Source organism: Carettochelys insculpta, chromosome 4, assembly GCF_033958435.1.
Source record: "Carettochelys insculpta isolate YL-2023 chromosome 4, ASM3395843v1, whole genome shotgun sequence".
Classification (NCBI taxonomy): Eukaryota; Metazoa; Chordata; order Testudines; family Carettochelyidae; genus Carettochelys; species Carettochelys insculpta.
This window is the reverse complement of record NC_134140.1, coordinates 120,609,032-120,628,684: the sequence shown is the minus strand read 5'-3', so window position 1 is coordinate 120,628,684 and position 19,653 is coordinate 120,609,032. Positions and strand designations below refer to the sequence as shown.

Below are 19,653 nucleotides of genomic sequence, written 5' to 3'. Positions count from 1 at the left end.
GGTCTGGCCAAAGCCCACAGGTTTTGAAGTCAGTATGTCCAATCTGGAATACATTATTTCATGACAGGTAAAGAGGATTTTCAGGTTTAAATTCTCTATATGCAAACAGTTGTGAGCGGCTGCTTCAGTTTTCACCCTCCCTTTCCTCAGCCTTCCGTCATGCTTCATCTTCTATTTTTAAACCTATGTCTTTTTTTCAGACTATTTGGCTTCAAACTTATATTTACATTGTCAACACCACTTAATGAGCTTATTTCATTGGTAGCACAAACGTAATTATGAGTCTCACCAGGGGCCCTTTTGCCAACCATATTTCCTCCAATTTAGGCTGATCAAAGATTGCTGGGCTCGGAGAGAACCACTTCAGCCGTTGCCCTGGTGCAGCTTGTAATCAGTTTAACCATTTTAAATTCAAATGCTCCTTGCAAGTATTGCCAGACTTAAATTTTGTCCAGAGATCAGAGATTTAGGTTGACTTTTCTTTAAACAAAAACAGTGCTTAGCCAAGATTTTGAAGTGGACTTGGCTGTGTTCTTTCCCATCCAGCAACAACCGGGTGAGAGAGTTCCAGTAACGCTTCTACTCATAAATTATGATAATTACTGGATTTACAATATGAATTTTAAAAAGTAGGCTACATTCTTGTGGCTGCTTTTTCATTTTATTCTTTGTTCAAATGTAAAAACAGTATCTAATTTTAAAACATTGCTACCCGTTTTATCGTATTTATTCTGTGGGGAGGAGGCCAATCTAGCAGTTATAGCACGAGGGTGAGAATCAGGAATTCTCAACGTCTAACATTATCAGAGGCTCACTGTAGCTTTAAGTGAGTTATTTCAGGCCAAAGTTTAAAATTTTACCTCTAATTTTGGTGCCTCTATTTCTGGGAGGCCAGAAATTCAGAGGCACAGTTTTTCTGACAGTTTGAATACCTGCAACGATGAGAATTGAAGATGTTCAGCACTATTGCAAATCAAGCCCTACATGTCATAAGTGGGACACCCAACATTACCAGCAACATGCTGAATTCATCTTCAGCATAAACCACTGGCTTCAATGGAACTTCCATCTCCATATACCGCAGCACAGTTTGGTCCAGTCTTATTTTCCATATCAATACAAAAGGAGAAAATAAACCCCTTACAAGATGAGAGATTTAGTTCATCTTTATGCTGTGCATCAGAAAAAAGGACTCTCTCTGATCTCATTGTTATCCAGGCGGAATCCTCCCTTGGGCAATGTGGGTGCAAGGATTGGGCCTGCAAAGTCTGGTGGTTCAGATGTTGAAATGGTGCATGCTGAGAATTGCTGTTATGAATGGAAGTAACCTGTCACACCTTATCATGCATTGCCAACCACACCATAAGCACAGTAGGAAGGCAAGATGCCTATCCAAGTCCATCCACATAAGGCTGTGTTCCCTTATGATCAGAGCGCCAGGAGTTGCAATAGCCAGAACTCATTCCTACCACTCAATAGCAATAGACTGCTAGGAGCATATTTTTTCTTACCACTGTATAAGTAGTCTGGGCTGGAAGAAGCTACCTGTGCCTCTTTCCTCACTTGCCTAACTCACCTGGTTAATGCAGGGAAGGACTAGCAAAAGTATTATTATTATTCTGACTATTTCCTTGTTTCCTCATTGTGTTGATGTATTTTCATGTTCCATATAATCACAGGGGTGTTGTAAATGACTTTATCATCTATTCTCTGTTACAACTAGGAGGTTTGGTTCTTCAATTACACCAGCTTTGCATGAGTGTAACCCCATACACATACATAGACCTCTTACTGAATTACATCCTCTGTTGGTGGGAAGAATCTGCCCCTTACACTAACTGTTGGAATCTGCATTTATGTTTTCCAAATATGTATGACAGAGTTTGCTAACTGACACAAAAGAATGAAGCCACAAGTCGAAGCTGAAAGAGAATATAGACAGAGCGTCATATGACAGCAAAGAGTTTTTACACCCGTAGTTAAACAGATCTTTTTCCTGCTGTAAACCCACATGGAAACATAACATGAGTTCAAGAAACAAGATAAAAAAAACCTACCCGACAGCTCTTGTATGAAGAACATCTTCAATAATTATATGATATGGCTGTGTGTGGGAGCCCCATAATGCGCTATAAGTGCTTCAGAGTGTCACGTATCCTCTTGAAAGAGAGAGCAGTTTCTGTGGATATGAAATCGCTATAGTCCAGCAGTCACAAATGCAGCTGGGCTCAGTGGCTCTCACCATATACTCAGTACACATAGTACCTTTCCTGTAAGGTTCTCAAAGCACTATATGGTAAAGCTCTGTTATCCAGCACTCCCTTGACCAGGAAGCTCAATTAACAGACATTTCTCATGTGTCCCAATAAAAATTTCCAGTCTAGTGACCAGGAAAAGCATACCGGCCAGCACATTATGCAATTGCCTGTTCTGCACTCTATTTTCATGCAAACGATATGGAAATCAGGTGAGTTGATAGTAGAGATTTATTCAAAAAAGCAGTTTCCAGAATGTGTCATACGGTCACTACAGATTCAGTCCGATATGTGGAGTGATAATTGAGGTTGATAGTGATGACTCTGAGACACTGCAAGATACTTAAGTGTCTTTTGAATCACCCAAGACAGTTTAAATTACGGTCAGTATGGTTTTAACATTGTGTATCTTTAGTGGTCTGGGTGTAGGCCGTGCACTGCCCTTAGCGAGGTGTAGTGCCAGAAGGTAACCTGTTGCCATAGAAAACTTCACCCACATACACTTAGTACTTGTTTCAAGAAAGCAACTGATCTGCAGTGCAGAACTACTACTGAATTGCTGAGTACCTGCGTACTATTTTATACTTTTTACATTTTACTTTTGTAAGCTAATTCTTTGCAAATTGGCATTCCATCGGTAAAGTATAGCTTTCAGTTAACCAGAATATTCAGTTAACTGACCTCCCCCACCCACGTTCCTCCCACATACTGGATAACAGAGCTTTTACTCTACAAAGTGGGTAAATATAAGAACTTGTTAAAAATGTGGGGCAAAAACTTTTGTGAAATCCCATCAATGAAATTGAAATGCTATTGGATATGAAGATTCTGAAACTCATCAACCCATTTCTGGGATTCCTAGAAAATACATTTCTATGGCCTCAAAGCTAGAAAATGCCTGTTCTAATATACCTCAAGTGTTGTTTGTTTGTGCACGTGTAGCAACTTAAGTCCTCGGTTGGTATTATGATCCCTTTTGTATGAGGTCTTCTACATGCAGTTAGTAAGCAACAGTTCATGCCCCAAAATATACAGAGGGGCGACAAGAATTATTATCCCCATTTTAACAATGGAGAGCTGAGGCAGCAAGAGATGAAAGGAGTTGCCCAAGATCACATGGTAAGCTGTGACAGAGCTTGGTGCTGTACCCAAATCTCTTGTATCCCAGACATCGTAAGAATCACAAGACCATCCTCTCTCTCTCGAGGGATTATGTTTCCATCTTATTTGGGGAAGTGTTATTTGGATTTTATGTCATTGATTTAAAAATAAATTAATCCTTTTCCTTCTCTTTTACACAGGAACTGGTGTGCTTACGTTCACACCAGACTCCTACCTACTGTTGTAGTGGACAACCTGGAAACCTTGACATCAGGAAAAGCGAAGCCATGTACCTGGGCTACTGGCGCCTGTACTGTGAGGTGAGTAATGCTGTGCCAAAATCGTGTTTGCATGAACTGTAATTATGAATGATTACAGAACCTCCTATTACTTTGAATGGAAACTAGCATCTTGTGTATAGCCCTTAGACAAATATGTTGGAACAATCATCGTGTATGATTCTTTGATCATAACAATGTACAATTCTGAAGCAAAGCATATGAGATAACTTTTGGTAAATTGCTATTCAGTTACTGTGCTGAGGATCAAATACTGGCCCTTCAACAGCCCCCCACAAAGTCAGGGTTAAAGGTTTTGTGTAGACTGCTAAGAGGTCTTATGGAGGAAAGGAACCCATGCGAGGGAATGGCTGGTTCACTGGATGCAGCACAACTGTGCGGCACTGGTATAGATCAGTGATTTGTGCATTGGCCTGCTAAACCTGGCAGTGTGAGCTCAATCCTTAAGGAGGGTGTTTAGGTGGCTGGGGCAAATAGGTTTAAAAAAAATGTGTCAGTAATGGTGCTTGGTCCTGCCAAGAGGGCAGGGGACTTGATGACCTCCTGAGGTCCCTTCCAGCTCTATGAGATGTGTGTATCTCCATACTAGAACCAGCTGTGGCACCTTCATTCCCTCAATGTAGCAATCTGTCTTCAAGTACAGAGAGTTCCACAGAGGACAACTAATAGGGCTGCTGTCTGATCCCAGCCTATCCCAGATCATCCCAGGTTGTCTTAAAGAAAGGCACATTAGAACAGAGCTCTAAAGCACCCATGCTACCAGAGCCTCTCACACTCAGCTTCCTTTCAAGCTCACCACATCCGCAGCTTCCACGCAAATGGTGAGGGCAGCATGTGGCCAGAGAGCAGGGGGCCAGATTTAGCTCTGATATAAATGATGGTGTGATATCCTCAGGAAAGAGGAGCGCGTAGGATTAGTCAAGCAGAGTTGCTATTTGGTGGATGGGCAAAATGTGTGTGAGTTACACTGGTGGGGTATGCTGCAAATTCAAATCTGGGGTGAGCAATTGTAACTACTATTAAAGTCTATTGAAATTTCACTGTCTTACACAGGCCAGCTAATGGGGGCGGGGAGGGGAGCAAATGAGGCAGTTACCTCCCAGCCCAGCATTTCAAAGGGGCCTGGAGATCTGGCAGCCACTACTGTTACTGTGGCAGCGGTGGTGGCTGGAGATCCAGGCCCCTTTGGAATGCTCAGCAGTGTGGCTCTGCCGCTGTGCACGCCTCTGAGGGAGGGAGGGGAGAGAACCCAATGCCAGAGTCTAAGTGGCGCTGGGGACTGACTGCCCTAGGCCCTGCCCCTTCTGCCCTTGAACCCCATCCCTTCTGGGGGGTGCCCTCCCACCTTGCCCTGGGGCCCGTGCTGGCTGTTGATCATCGTGTTACATGAGTAGGGCAGATTATTTGTACAGCATTGCGTCTTTAGGGTCTGGAACATTCTTGAATGAGAGAGCTAAAAAAAGCCACGTCCTCAGAGCTGTTGCAGCAGGAGTTAGCTAAAGACAGAGCCCTGTGCACACTTTACTGATTAGGGCCCTCTCACTGTGTTCATCACATTCATATGGTCTATTCCAACTGGTGTTGCTATAGTTGGATCACCTCATAGGATTCTGCAAATAATAGGTTTCAGTATCCTACTAGTAAAACTTGGGTGGAGTGGGATTATGGGATGCCATTTTTGAAAAAAAAAATCCAAGAAACATTTGTCTTTTGTTTTATTGGAAAGTTTCAGACTTTGATATTTTTGACTAGCTTTATCTTCCAGACCTGCTATTTGACCTGGACTTTGTCATGCAGGCCATGTCTACACTGACACAAAACTTTGAAATGGCCATGCAAATGGTCATTTCAAAGATTACTAAGGAGGCGCTGAAATGTATATTCAGTGCCTCATTAGCATGCCGCTGGCCACGGCTCTTCGAAATTGCCACTTTATAATAGGAATAAGGGGACTTTGAAGTTGGAGGGGTCCTTTTGGAAAGGACCCCCACCTGGACAAGACATGCAGAAGCGAAAAGCGGCAATTTCGAAGAGCTGTGGCTGGAGGCATGCTAATAAGGCACTGAATATGCATTTCAGTGCCTCATTAGTAATCTTCAAAATGGCCATTTGCATGGCTATTTCAAAGATTTCTCTTAGTGTAGACGTAGCTGCATTGTCCAGTTGGTGGCAGGATTGTGTACAAAAGAGATTGAAGTTTGGCACTGCTGCCCTTTATCTTGCCTTCAGCTCCTTGATTATGACACCCTCCATCCAAGGTTAATTGGCTGTTCTTAAAAAGTTTTGTTACCTGAATCCTTCTGAAGTTGGCCTGGTGGGGCTTTGGTGGTTTCCCATCACACTTGTACAGCTACTTGGTGTTTGTTGCAGGTAAAATCCAGTTAGTGTGTAGGAGTTGCTCTAAACCCAGAATGTGGGACTCATTTGGCTCTGACCACAAATCCATGTAATTCCCTATTACTGAATAAAATATTATGTGCTGGAGTCTGCCTGTGGTTTTACAGGGAAACTACTCAGCATTTTGGGAATGCTTTAAGTGACTGCTAGAGGAAGGCCATACCACATGTTAATAGTATGCAGTGCTGAACCTTACAATTGTAATACTTCCTCTTTGGGGTTGTTTTAAATTATTTTTGCATCCTGAAATTTTTGACTTAATCTGCCTTTGTAGGAAATATGATCTTGAGGCTGGTTGTGTAAGTAAGTATTGTATGTGGTTTTACCCTCCCAGTCAGCTCAGCCACTGGGGACAGGACACAGGGCAAGCTTCTAGCAGCTGGAGAAAAGTAGACTACATAAGACTCTCCTTTGTGAGACAATGTTGAGATTAACCGGAGAGCAAAACCAAATAGCATTTTAAAGTTCACTGGGAAGATGTTTTCTGACTTTAGTCTTCAAGTTTGCGCTCTTCTAGCAGTCCTTTTGATTGAGGTTGTGCAGCTCTACAAAAGACAGATGAATTTGGGGGCAGTGTTTGGGGTTTATACTTGGAATGTTGAAAAGGGCAGAGGAGGTTTTAGATATACATATATAAATTTGTAACACACACAAGGTTTCAGACTAGACTGATTCTTGTATGAAAGGAAACAAAGTGTCCAAGAGCAATTATGGCATGTGTGTGCTGACTCTCTCACAGCAGCTTGAAGAACAAAATGGCTATTTTCATGCTCCTAGGCACTGTTCTTAGTTGCACAGTTCCAAATGGAGGCACCCAATTACACAGAACATTTACGTTCACTGAACTTTTAGATCAGCTCTCAGGTTCTCCCTTCCCATCCTCCCTTAATTTTTCATCAATGCTGTATCTACTCTAGCAGCTGCTTTTGGAAAATCCTGCCCTTTTTTGAAAGAAAATGTGGAGCATCTACACACAAAATGCATTCTCCCAAAAGTAAATAAAAAGACCTCAGTTCTTTGTCTGAGAGCCCTCTTCTGCTCCTGGATCAGGAACAGCACCTTTTTTTTTTTCTCGAAAGATTCTTCAAAAAAAATAACTGTGTGTGTAGATGCCGCCCCCCCCCCCTTTTTTTTTGAAGAGCAGTCTCGTGGTGTCAGAATTTTTTGATCCCTGGTTCCTTCTTTCGAAAGAGCTGGGGGCTGTGTGGATGCTCTCTATTGGAAGAGATTGATTTTTTCTATCTGCTTTTGTGTGTGGATGCAGTCTTTCAAAAGAAGTTTTTTTGGAAGAGATCTTGCAAAAGAACTTATTTTGAAGGATTGCTATAGTGTAGCCATAACCCAAGAGTCCCTTGAAGACTCCATCTCTGTTCTGCTTCTCAAGATTTTCCACTTTGTCAATTCCTGGAAAGACTAGAGTTTGCTTCCCCATCCATACCTTGGACAGTCTGTCAGAAAATAATCTGAGATACTCCAGCAAGGAACGTACAACAGTAGCTGGCCTTTGCATGCAAGAAAAGGGACAGTCCAGATACTGGCTCTTTACTGTGGTGCAATTGCATTAATATAGAGCAGGGATTCCCAACTTATGGGTCGGGCTCCAAACATGGGTCACAATTAGATTTGTTAAGGGTCATCAGCTGGGCAGCTCTGAGTCACATGTGGCTCTTACAGCAGCCATTTGTGACTCTGCTGCTGTTCTCTCCTCCATCTCCCAGTCCCTGCCCTGCTTTGCCACACTGAAGTGAAACTCAATTTAATTGGCTTAATGGCGAGGTGGGATCTGGCCATTAAACCAATTAAAATGAATCCCATTTCAGCAAAGCAGGGCAGGGAACTACCGGCGCCGCAGGTGGGGGAAGGGAGTAGGAGGGCTGCGGCAAGCCATGCAGAGGAGACAGTGGTGGTGGCCCAGGGAAGGAGTGCAGTGAAAGGTTGAGAGGGGTTTAAGCTAGGGAGCTGTGGGGGGTGCATTTTCCCCAGGGAAGAACCTCCTCCCCTCTCCCCATTCTTGAAATGCCTTGGACTACAAAGTCTTTCTGAATTGTCAAAATGGGTCCCTGTCTCAAAAAATGTTGGAAACTGCTGATAGAAATTTTTTCCACCAAGGGACAAATACCCTAATGAAACCATAAGGTATTAGAGATTGTTCTCTATATGTGTGTGTGCGCGCGTATAAAAGACAGAGGAAACCTCTTCATAGTTTCATAGAGAAATTTTAATACAAAGTCTGTTTCAAGATAACACTGGACCAAGTTCTAGAGTTATTACTCAGTTTATATTCTATCTTTACTCACAGTAGTTTCTGCATGAACAAGATCTGAATAAAGACTTTGGTTGAAATCCCACTCCAATCTAAATCAATAGCAAAACTTGCATTGACTTCAATGAGGCCACGATCTCGCCCTTCAGAATATATCTTGTTGTATATAGCAGAGCATACACTATGGCCATGATCTTCCAAAATAACTAGACATTTTGGATTCCTGAGTTTGTTGGCACCCAATCTATGTTACCATAAAGGGGCAATATTTATTTAAAGAAAGCATCATCTGAAAATCAGGCCCCTCAGATGTCTGAAGAAGGGGACCCAAAATCCGTAATTAGTATTGAAAATATATGAAGTGGTTTTGTTTATGGTTTTTGTTGCTGGGATTTTTCAATTCCTTTCATTCCCAAGTAGTTGTAAAAAAAATTCATAGATGATCCTGTGCAGTGTCATGTGCTGATTACAGATTCAGTCACTGAGACAGACTCATAACTTTTGATTTCCAACATTTTCTTAATCTCCAGATCCCAGATGATGACTCGCCAAGCCTACAGAATCAAACATAAGATTGTGACATCACTGGAATGGAAGTGCTGCCCTGGGTACAGTGGAGAAAAGTGTCAACCCAAAGGTGCGTCAGAGTTGTATTGAGATGAATCCAACTCACTTTGAAGGAAGAACAGGCAGTGTGATTCAACACCAAAGCTGCGTCTACACGTGCACGCTACTTCGAAGTAGCGGCAGTAACTTCGAAATAGCGCCCGTCGCGGCTACACGTGTTGGGCGCTATTTCGAAGTTGAAATCGACGTTAGGCGGCGAGACGTCGAAGTCGCTAACCCCATGAGGGGATGGGAATAGCGCCCTACTTCGACGTTCAACATCGAAGTAGGGACGTGTAGACGATCCGCGTTCCGCAACATCGAAATAGCGGGGTCCGCCATGGCGGCCATCAGCTGGGGGGTTGAGAGATACTCTCTCTCCAGCCCTTGCGGGGCTCTGTGGTCACCGTGTGCAGCAGCCCTTAGCCCAGGGCTTCTGGCTGCTGCTGCTGCAGCTGGGGGTCCGTGCTGCATATACAGGGTCTGCAACTAGTTGTTGGCTCTGTGTATCTTGCACTGTTTAATGAAAGTGTGTCTGGGAGGGGCCCTTTAAGGGAGCGACTTGCTGTTGAGTCCGCCCCGTGACCCTGTCTGCAGCTGTGCCTGGCTCCCTTATTTCGATGTGTGCTACTTTGGCGTGTAGACGTTCCCTCGCTGCGCCTATTTCGATGTTGGGCTGAGCAACGTCGAAGTTGAACATCGACGTTGCCGGCCCTGGAGGACGTGTAGACGTTATTCATCGAAATAGGCTATTTCGATGTCGCTACTTCGAAATTAGCTATTTCGATGTAGCGTGCACGTGTAGACGTAGCCCAAAAGTCCCAGATGAAAATGAGTCCAGCTCAGATCATTCCTACCAGAATGAAATCCATTAAAATCGTAAAAGTTCATATAGGGCTGAAAATATTGGGAATATTTATTTACTGTTCCTGCTTTCAGTTTTTACTGTCTATACCACATTATTCAGATGGAAAGGGGGAGAAGAAAATTACCTCCCTACCTCTTCCCTCATTAAATACGGGAATCCTGATCTGCCTCTAAATGTGCAGAACCTGGAATCTGCATCAAATGCATCTCTATTTCTATCTCACCTCTTTGGGCGGCAGAGAGCGCACACAGAACTGCAGGCTTGGGGATATTAAATCAAGGTTCTACACTGAGTCCCTACTGTGGAATTAATCAACCTAAATTAGGCTGACGCCTTTGCCTTTTCAGATTCAGCCATTTGGAATATATTCCAGCCAGGAGATAAGATGATGTGCCCAATCCTTTTTACCACTGAAGTCAATAAAAAATAGTTACTGATTTCAGTGGGAGCAGGATGGTGCCCTGCTGGCTGACTTTTACAAAAGGCAACACAGGATATTATAGATGGCCTGCATATAACTATGCCCTATTAATACAAGGCATGTAACATTTACCATTGTCTTAGTGATCAAACATATGACAATGTGCTATCATTTAACATCAGTGTAACTGCTACTACTTTGCCCGGGGCATTAAACAAACTGCCCTTGAAAAATAAGATATGGCATTAGCATACATATTTTAAATGAATGACTATTACAAGAAAGGCATTAGATGTGGTAGGGAATTCAATCAACAGTGGTAGAGTAGAGACTGATTAAAATTTAATGTAGGGGAATGTAAAGACGCCACAGCCATTCATGTCTGGGAGAGGGAAATACTGAAGAGCTAAAAAAAACAGCAGTCATGAAAATATCTTGCAATGCTGAAAGCTAGCGGCTATTGAGTCCGGCTCTGATGTGGCATGGTCAATCACCATGATTTGTATTCAAAACTCCTGTTTGATATTGTCAGCATTGACATTAAAAAAAAAACCAAACCAAAACCAAAAACTGACGAAAAATTAAGGCTTAAAAAGGAGGTGGAATATAATCAATGGAACCGATCCAGCGTCAAGGCAATGGGAATTCATAGAGTCATAGAATCCTAGGGCTGGAAGGGTCATTGAGTCCAGCCTCCTGCCTAAAGCACGATCAATCCCATCTAAGTCATCCCAGCCAGGACCTCGTCAAGCTGGGGCTTAAAAACCTCTAGGGGCTGAGATTCCAATACCTCTGTAGGTACAAGCAGCTCCATCTCTCCAATGCTAAGCCCCCCACCAATCTAAAGTGAATCCCACTGCTCATACCCCTGACCCCCTGAACTCAGCAAGCCCCCATTTCTTCCCACACCACAGCACACACACATGCTCCCAGCACTTATCCCCCAAGTACTCAGCCAGCCCTCATAGACCCCACAGGACATACCCAACATGCACCTCACCACCACCCTTCTCCCACCAATGCTCAGCCACTGCACCCCTCAAGTCCAGGGTGCTCCCACCACATGCACTCCTGCCCCCAAAAGCGCATCATGTATCACATACCCTCAACCCCATAGCACATACCATAGCTCACACACTGCAGCCTGCCCACTCCCATGCCCCTCACATATACACCCCTGGCTGCCCAGCCACCCCAGCAAGCCCAGCCTATGCCCAGTCCTCTGGGCTTCCCCCCGTGTGGTGGGGTCCCCAGACTATTAACATAGAAAAATGGAAAAGGAAGTTGTGTTGGGTTACAGCTGGTGACCTAGAATCAGAACTCCTGGTTTTTACTCCCAAATCTTGTACTGAGACCATCACTTCACCATGTCACTTAGAAAAATGGGACAACATCTCACAAGGACACCAGGCAGTTGGCCTTGTCTGAAAATTGTTATTCTGATTCCAGAGTCCTGCCTTCCATTGGGAGTTAACTTGCACAACTATAACCCACAGCCCACGTGGCCACAACTTTCACACAGCTGTTTATGCACTATTCTATCCCACACAGGTAGCCTTTCCTGACCTGGCCCACACTATGCAGTAGAACGATGGCTGTCAGATAGATGTATGGGAGTCACATGGCTATGAGTGTACCATGGGAAATATAGCTGAGTGTGGGAACCTGAACCGAAAGGAAGGAGGTTGGTGGGTTTCTGAATTATAACTCTAATAAAGCAATGTAGTGCCCTAAGAAAATGTAATTGACTTGAAGTGAAATGCTTCAGATCAGTTCAAAACAAAAGATTCTGATATGGACTATTGAAATGTTTAGGTTTGATGAAGAATGCCAAAACCAAAAGGTTTCACCAGGTCCACATCAACATATTTTGTAACATTTTGGTCTGAAAAAACACCCCATAAAATAAAATTGTCACCTTTTGAGCCCAATATGCGATGATGTCAAAGGCTGAAATATCGGAATTTCCTCAGTGTAGTACTTCTGATTTTTGCTCTCCACTGCTTATATACTATACATTGTGCACCACAAATCATTTCTGAAAAGGGAAAACTGAACAATCAGAAGTGTAGCTCAGGCTGCATCCAAATGTGGTATTGCAGTGAAAGGCAAGCTGATTTCAAGTGCATAGATTTAATTATGTCTCCCCCTCCTGCCCCAGCACCCCAATTATTTCATCTACTCACTGTGGCTTAGAGCATTCAATATTCTCAGAATTTCTGAGAATACAATAACTATTAATGCTAAATAGTGCCAGAGAGATAGCTGTGTTAGTCTGTATTCTACCAAAACAAAAAAGCAGTCCAGTAGCACTTGAAGAAGAAGAAGCTTGAAGAAGTGGGTCTGTCCCACGAAAGCCTGTAACCTAATACATTAGTTTGTTAGTCTTTAAAGTGCTACTTCACTGCTTTTTTGTTTTGTTAACGCTAAATATGTCTGCAGCAATACACTTTTTCCAGCAGATGGCTCTAAAACGCCCTGTAAGTAAGCCACAGCCTAGTGAAAAAGACACAAAGGACAGCAATTCAAATTTAAGCACAGACTGTCAGAAGGATTATAATAAGGATGGGGAGGATTCTTGTAATGAAACTCAGAAACTCCCCATAGTGATTCCCTTTAGCTGCTCCTGCTGCATCAAAAATATAACCAGAGAAAAAGATCTAATTTCCATATTTTAATACTTCTTGAAAAATCATTTCATGCATATATGTATTTAAAAATACCTATAGCAAGATATTGCATTTCCCAAGATTTGCAAACATAGGAGTCTGATGTTGGCCTCCTGAATAAGTGACTGATTTTTCAGCCATTCTGAGTGCCCAGCAGCTGCTGCTGTTGCCCAGAACTTTTAAACAGACCCCTGTTTTATTTATTGTGGCTATGAGTGAATTTAAGAACCTAATCTCAGTCTTGTATTCTTGAAGCTCTTGACCTAAATTTAAACAATGTTAGAAAAGTTTCACACACTGCTTCAAATTCCATATGTGCATTTTCTTCATTTCAGCCTGAACAGTTTGTACAGAAAATTAAAGGCCACACTGGCTAAGAAATCTGCCTTATACATGTGCCAATTCTCCCAATTACACGGGGAGCTAAAGGTATGGGTAGAAAGCAAAGTTTTTGCCATTTGGTGACTCCTGGCCAATATGGAACAAATTTAGTGATTTCAGCCAAGTTACAACCAGCACTATTTTCACCCTTGTTAGAATACCCTTGCGTCCAATGAACAGATAAGCAGGAGTCATCAGCTACCATCTTATCCCTGTAGATTCCTTCAGAATTGGACTGAGACGTGTCAGTGGGACAGGGTCAGACACGTCACCTTGCTGCTATCTGTTCTGAACTGGCTTTGTGATTGAAAGACCTGAATTTCTAAAGTTAACCAACAAGGATTTGTCCCATCTGAGCAGGTTATTCCTTAATTGGGCACTCTGGATTTTCTTGTGCTGTACTTTCCTCTTAAGATCTTTGTCCTGGCTACAATAGGAGACAGGACATGGACTAGAGGGGCCACTAGTTTGAGGTGTATGCCAATTCCTGTGTGCCTGTTCTTGCACGCATTAAATTGACAACATACAATATTCATGCAATAAATTGAAAGGGGAAAAGAATCAGGAATGTGCAACCTATCTGATGCAGCGAACAAGCTACTTGATTTGATGGTGGAGATGAAAGATAAGATTGATTGTCTGAAAAATCTGGTGTCTTTAGCAGTAAGCGTGGTGGTGTGTGCATTTGGGCAGACAGAATAGTAAATGAAAGAATAAAAAGATGTCCATCAGCTGGTCCTTTGTCACTGGGGAGTAACTGATACTATCACAGCCACACTGGGTAAATCCTATATAATGAACTGGGAAGAATCTAAGATGTTAGTGTCTGTCAACACCCGTGGTCAGAGGAAGATAAGAGAAGCTATTGAAATCATAAATGGACCTTTCATTTTCCTACCTAGTATTACTTAAAGGAGGTGCCATGCAACAGTCCTGGTGATAATCTGATGTCGTGAGCACCAGCACAATAGCTAATTGTTACTCCCCAAATTCACTTACCACATAATGTATCTTCCTTCAGTGTAACTTACTGCTTACCATAAATGTTGCTACAAGGCTGATGGAATGTACAGAAACTTGTATACATACTTCATTACATTCAATTACTTGGGAGAGTCAGTTTACAACCAAACTGGACTTTAGTCCATATGGGAGAAGAGTCTTCCTAAACATAGTCCTTCGCACTTATACTGTATTTGGGGTCAGGCATCCTAGCAACGAAATTATCACTCTTGTTCCTGTCAAGACATGTCCAACTAGAGCCAACTTCTTCAGGAAATGTTTTGCATATTTAGTAGATGTGTAGTATCTATTTCAGCCACCTTTACTCAGTGCAAGTACTATTTTATACTGCAAACAGTTCTACTGATTTCAACAGTCAGACAGGCATAAGAGAGGCAGCATTGCCTAGTGGTTGGAATGGAAGGCTATGAGGCAGGAAATCTTGGTTCCATTCTTGACCCTACCTGTGATTCTCTATTTGGCATAGGTAAGACAGTTACCTTGTTGAGCTTTTGGTTCCCCTCCTGTAAAATAAGAATAATGCAATTTGCCTCCTTGTTTAAATACTTTGAGATCCACATGTGAAAAGTGCCCCATAGGAGCATAAATGGACGGAGTTCCCATCCCCTTGCCAATACAGGTAGATGTTTTCCAGATTTGCCTCCTTTTTGGGATTTGCCTGTATGGTTAAATACCAATCAAAAAATCAACCTCAGACCAAGTTACCACCTCCACTTGACTTTTAAAAGTGTCCTTGCAGAACCTCACTATCCCTGCCATTAGTTCTGCAAATCTAGGCACACTCACATCCCTTCAGATTCTAAGTCTGAAACTTATAGAATCATCTGGTCTGATTGCCAGAGATAGCAAGATAGCTCTAAATCTCTATGAAGACCCATACAGAACACCATTCTCTGTTTCAAAAAGTAAGTGTTAGTTATACAAATAAAGGGCAAGCTTCAGAATTTTCAGACAATTCCTATAAAATTTGGACATTCACTCTTATCTGAACCTTTTCAGGTCTCTGTCTCTGCCCTTGTCCATCTTGCCACTGCCTTTCTTCTCTCTTTCAGAGCAGATCCTTCTACTTTACCCTGTCCATAACTTCGCTGCAGCCAGACTCTCAGCTCCTCTTCCATGAGCCCAAGGACTTTGTATGCTAGACTAAGGTGTAAAGATCACTAGTCTAAATATTCCTTTGAATTCTGGCCAAATATTGCCTTCATCTATGGCCATCTCCATGTCTTGCCTGAGTCAGATGATCCCTTGAATGAATCTGGCTAGATTCATTCATATTGAGTTTGAGATCACCCTTTTAGGAGATTACAAAGAGTTTGCATTGGCAGCCTGCATTACAGAGTCTAAAGCGAGAGGTGAGCTTTAAATTAAAGTTGGGGCAGTAGGAATTGTACCAGCCAAGATTGCCCATGTCATGCACTGAATCAGCACATTTCACAATCATGCCTCTCCATCTCAGTAATACTTCACACTTTGAATTTACACTGGTGATAAGGCCTCTTGCCAGAGAGTTGTGGGTGTCTCACACTGCTGTGACCCTTCATTATTAGACTTTTTGCTGTTTGGGGCCCTGCTTATCAAGTATCTCTTACCTGGCCCATGGCCCTTGGGGAGTCTCAACCCTAGAGCTCTGAGGAAACCAGACAGCCCAATAGACATCCTCATATAAAGAGAAGGGGGCAGGGAGGAAGTAGAGAAGGACTACTTATTCTGAATCCTTTTTAATCTTAAATCCTTATTTTAGTTTCCATTCATTTGAAGATTTGAGCTGAGATGCCTCCCTTCACTTCTAAAAAATATTGCCATTAATATTGCTTGTTCTAAGGAAACTAATATAACAAACTGTGTTTTAAGTACATGATTACCAAATGTTTTCTTCATTTAACAAATCTCTTTAAATAGATAAGGGGCCATTTTATTAAATGTTGTGGTTGGTTTATAGAAAAATGCCCTGCACTACTTCCATATCACCAGTCCTGTCAGGCCAAAAAAGTTTTCCATTTCCAAGGGACATGCAGCACGTAAGAATCCTCATCTCAAATCTCCCTCCTCTCATCCTGCCATTCAAATTCAAATGCAGCTCTCTTTTTCCCATTGTAGCATAGGTGTTGGTAACTGTATCTAATTACCTTGATTATGTCTGAGTTATAATAATGCCTTCCATTTATTTGGAACATTTATGCGCTGCTCTCAAAATATTTAAAGTGGAAAAGCATAGACAAACCCCAGCCATACCTAGGGAAACCGAAGGACAGAAAAGTCACTCAAAGGTCACAAAGATAGACAGTGCCAGGTCTGAGTACAGAATCTCTATCCTTAGACTTTACTCTTCCAATATTCAATTAAGGCAACTTTCATTATCTGTCTGTACTTAATTCGATGCTCACAAAATGCATTGTTATTACAGTTCTGGGTGTTTATATATGTTTGATCTTTAAAAATTTTCCAGCTGGTGTCTAAGAAAGAATAGAAAATGGCTTTTACCTTGTTAGTTAGCCATCGGGCAAAAACAAGATATTTTTATGTTAGTTTTGTTTTATATCTGTCTTTAAAGCCTCTAAATTTAATCCAGATTTCTGAATGTTGCTAATGATAGGAGAGGTTTAACCTCATATGAGCAGCAGCGTGTACAAATCACACTAAATTGCAACCTTAATGAGACATTTATAATCTTCTCTGCTCCAAATTAAAGCCATGCCATGAAACGTATGGGCTAAGTTGCTAACTCAGAAATCACCACAGTCATTTGGGTTTTCGTGGAGATTGAATGGAGAAATGAAGAGTAGTACCAAATGTTGCCGTGTCCTGGATTAAAGTAGTCATGCTGAATGTTTGCTTACCTCCTTTCTTTGCTCCCTCTCTTTCAGACCAACAACATCAATTGCTTATACATAGCAACCAAGCTGAGAGCCACACAGCTATCAATGGGGAGACACAAGGAAACCAGCAGGATCCCAATGACCCAGGTCAGTCTATGTAATTACTGTCATCTCTAACACAATCATTGTCAACACTATTTATTAAAGCCACTGCAGTAGAAATCCCCACCTGTGGAAAAGCTCTGGGGTGGATCATCAGATTCTCTCCATTGTTGGTGCTACTCTAAGAATGGTGAAGGGAGGGGATGGGATCACTGGATTGGAGTGTCTAAGAGCATGCAGCTAAAATAATTGGTCACTGGCCATATTAAAAAAAATATACATTACTAGGCGAGATCCATAGGCAGAGTAACTTCCCACTGTATCACAGAAGAAAGGGTCATTATGCTGATTTACCTCAGCTAGGAATTTAGTCCTCTCTGTCGAATTTTTTCTTCTCAGCCTGGTGTGTTTATTCTAAATCAGTTCAACAGCATTTCCACCAGAGCTGGTGTGAGGGGTCTGGTGTCACTTGAATGTCACCTTCCCAAATGGAGTTAGGCCAGCTTTACCATAGTACTTTGCAGCTCTGCTCTGAAGAGAGTTTGATGTGGCCACAGTTTACCGTGCTAATCATAGCTGTCTTCCTGTTCCTCTGTTCTTAGTTGCAACCACCTGTTAGCTGTGGGGACTTAGGGACAGGGATTAGCTCTGTTTTGCACATGCAGGCAGAACCTAGCCAAGTCAGACCCCAACCAGCAATAAGAAATTTTATACACACAGTAAGCTAAAGTCAGAGATGAGCGAAATATTGATAAGGCTAGATTGTTAGGAAGGCTGCCCACGCCCAACCCATATTATATTCTCTCAGTGTTGAATAAATATACTTTGACAAATGCTCAATTGTCTTTTGTAATTCATTTTTGATTACTATTTCATGTTGGATTTTTATGAGCACAAATGTGCCAGAAAATTAATGCCATAGTAGTGTTCTGACAAACTCAGGCTCGGCAGCTGCAAGACCATGATCCTGGTGGGATCTGAGAAGCGGGTGGATGCAAGCCTGCCCACAGCTAAAAGACCATCCTACGGTCTTCCCCCCAGCAGCCAATCTCCCATCCCTGGTCTTGGAAATGGCCATCTTGGCTATAACCAGGAGGAGGCTCTTCAGGATGTCCCGCAATTTTGTGGGCCTACAAATGGAGCATGCAAGGATCAGTAGGTGTGGGAAGAAGTGCAGCCAGAAGCCCAACCAGAGGTTCTTCAGGAGTTGTAGCCTGGCGCGTTCAAGACAGACCTGCACCAGGGTCTCCCTCACATTACTAAAGGAACAAGTGTTGGGGATGGGCTGAACTGCACCAAGTACATGCCTGTGCTCACAGCACCATGGAGGATCCTCCAACCAAAGTCACCAGCAGGCTGCAAGACCAACATGAAGCACAGACTGGCCCACCAGGGCTTCCACCTGTACAGCTGGCAAGAGATGCAACCACTTGGTGTCCAGGCAAATATTTGGGAAAATATTGGAGGCCTCCAAAGCGGCAGAGTAAAGCGTGCACTATGCTCCACACCAGACTAGTTGCATTATATAGACACCTCTGCAAGGCCTGAAGGCAGAAGATATGGACCCACATGCACAAGCACATCAGGCCCTGCCCTCCCTCCTCCAGAGGAAGATGGAGAACCCTTGCAGGAACTCAGTGCAATCCTGGCCAGAAGAACCCAAGTATCAGCTTCTGGAGGATAAACAGAAAATCCTAGGTCAGGACCAGGGTGTTGGGACAGTGTTAGAGCATGGACAGAACCAGCTGGTTAAGCACCAGGGCCCCTCTCTTACAGAAAGAGGCACTGGAGTTGTCCCATCCACTTCTGCAACTGCCCAGCCACCCTCTAAACACTTCCAGCTCTCCAGTGGGGAGGAATGCATGGAAGAAAAAGAGATGCTGCGATAAAGCGCAGACCCATGCTTCACCAGATGGCTTGAGCTTGCCCACCACCCAGCCCTGAACACCAGGTCAGAGCTCTTGACCCAGTTGACCCAGGCAGAGGAGGCTGTCAAGTAAATGGCTTGGCAGGTCTCAACCCACACCAGGCCACCCAGGCCCTGGATCATGAGAAGCATGTTATCGGCATACGTCAACAGGACCAGCCACCTCTCTGGCTCATGGAGCACCAACCCTGTCAACCTCTTGCAAAGGAAGGGCTTAATGGCCAGAGTATACAGCTCACCTGACAGCAGCCAGCCCTGATATACTCCCCATCCAAAGCTGACTGGTAGCAAGAGCATGATGGAAGGCAGTATTTTAGCCCTTGCCAAGAATGAGAAGAGCTCTTTTTTCTACAAACTGAGAAGGGTTACCTCAGGTCAGCTGAGGCCAATTAATGGCTGTCTGAGACCTTTAAAAGCCCCTCCTCTTATTAGCAAGGGGAAAGAGAAGTGGCAGGATTAGTGGCAGCAGGGAGCTAGGCTGCAATCCTCCCTAATGGGAGACCCCTCAGACCTGGGCGCCTGTTT

General features: G+C 43.1%; 1 protein-coding gene across 1 annotated transcript in view; it reads left to right on the top strand.

The window, feature by feature from the left end:
• MMRN1 (multimerin 1) overlaps window positions 1-19,653 on the top strand; it is a 60,585-nt gene that overhangs the window by 14,769 nt on the left and 26,163 nt on the right. Inside the window, exons 2-4 of the mRNA XM_074993601.1 lie at window positions 3,557-3,676; window positions 8,846-8,952; window positions 17,148-17,246. Of these exons, the coding sequence (XP_074849702.1) occupies window positions 3,557-3,676; window positions 8,846-8,952; window positions 17,148-17,246 (326 nt within the window). The remainder of the gene's footprint in view (window positions 1-3,556; window positions 3,677-8,845; window positions 8,953-17,147; window positions 17,247-19,653) is intronic.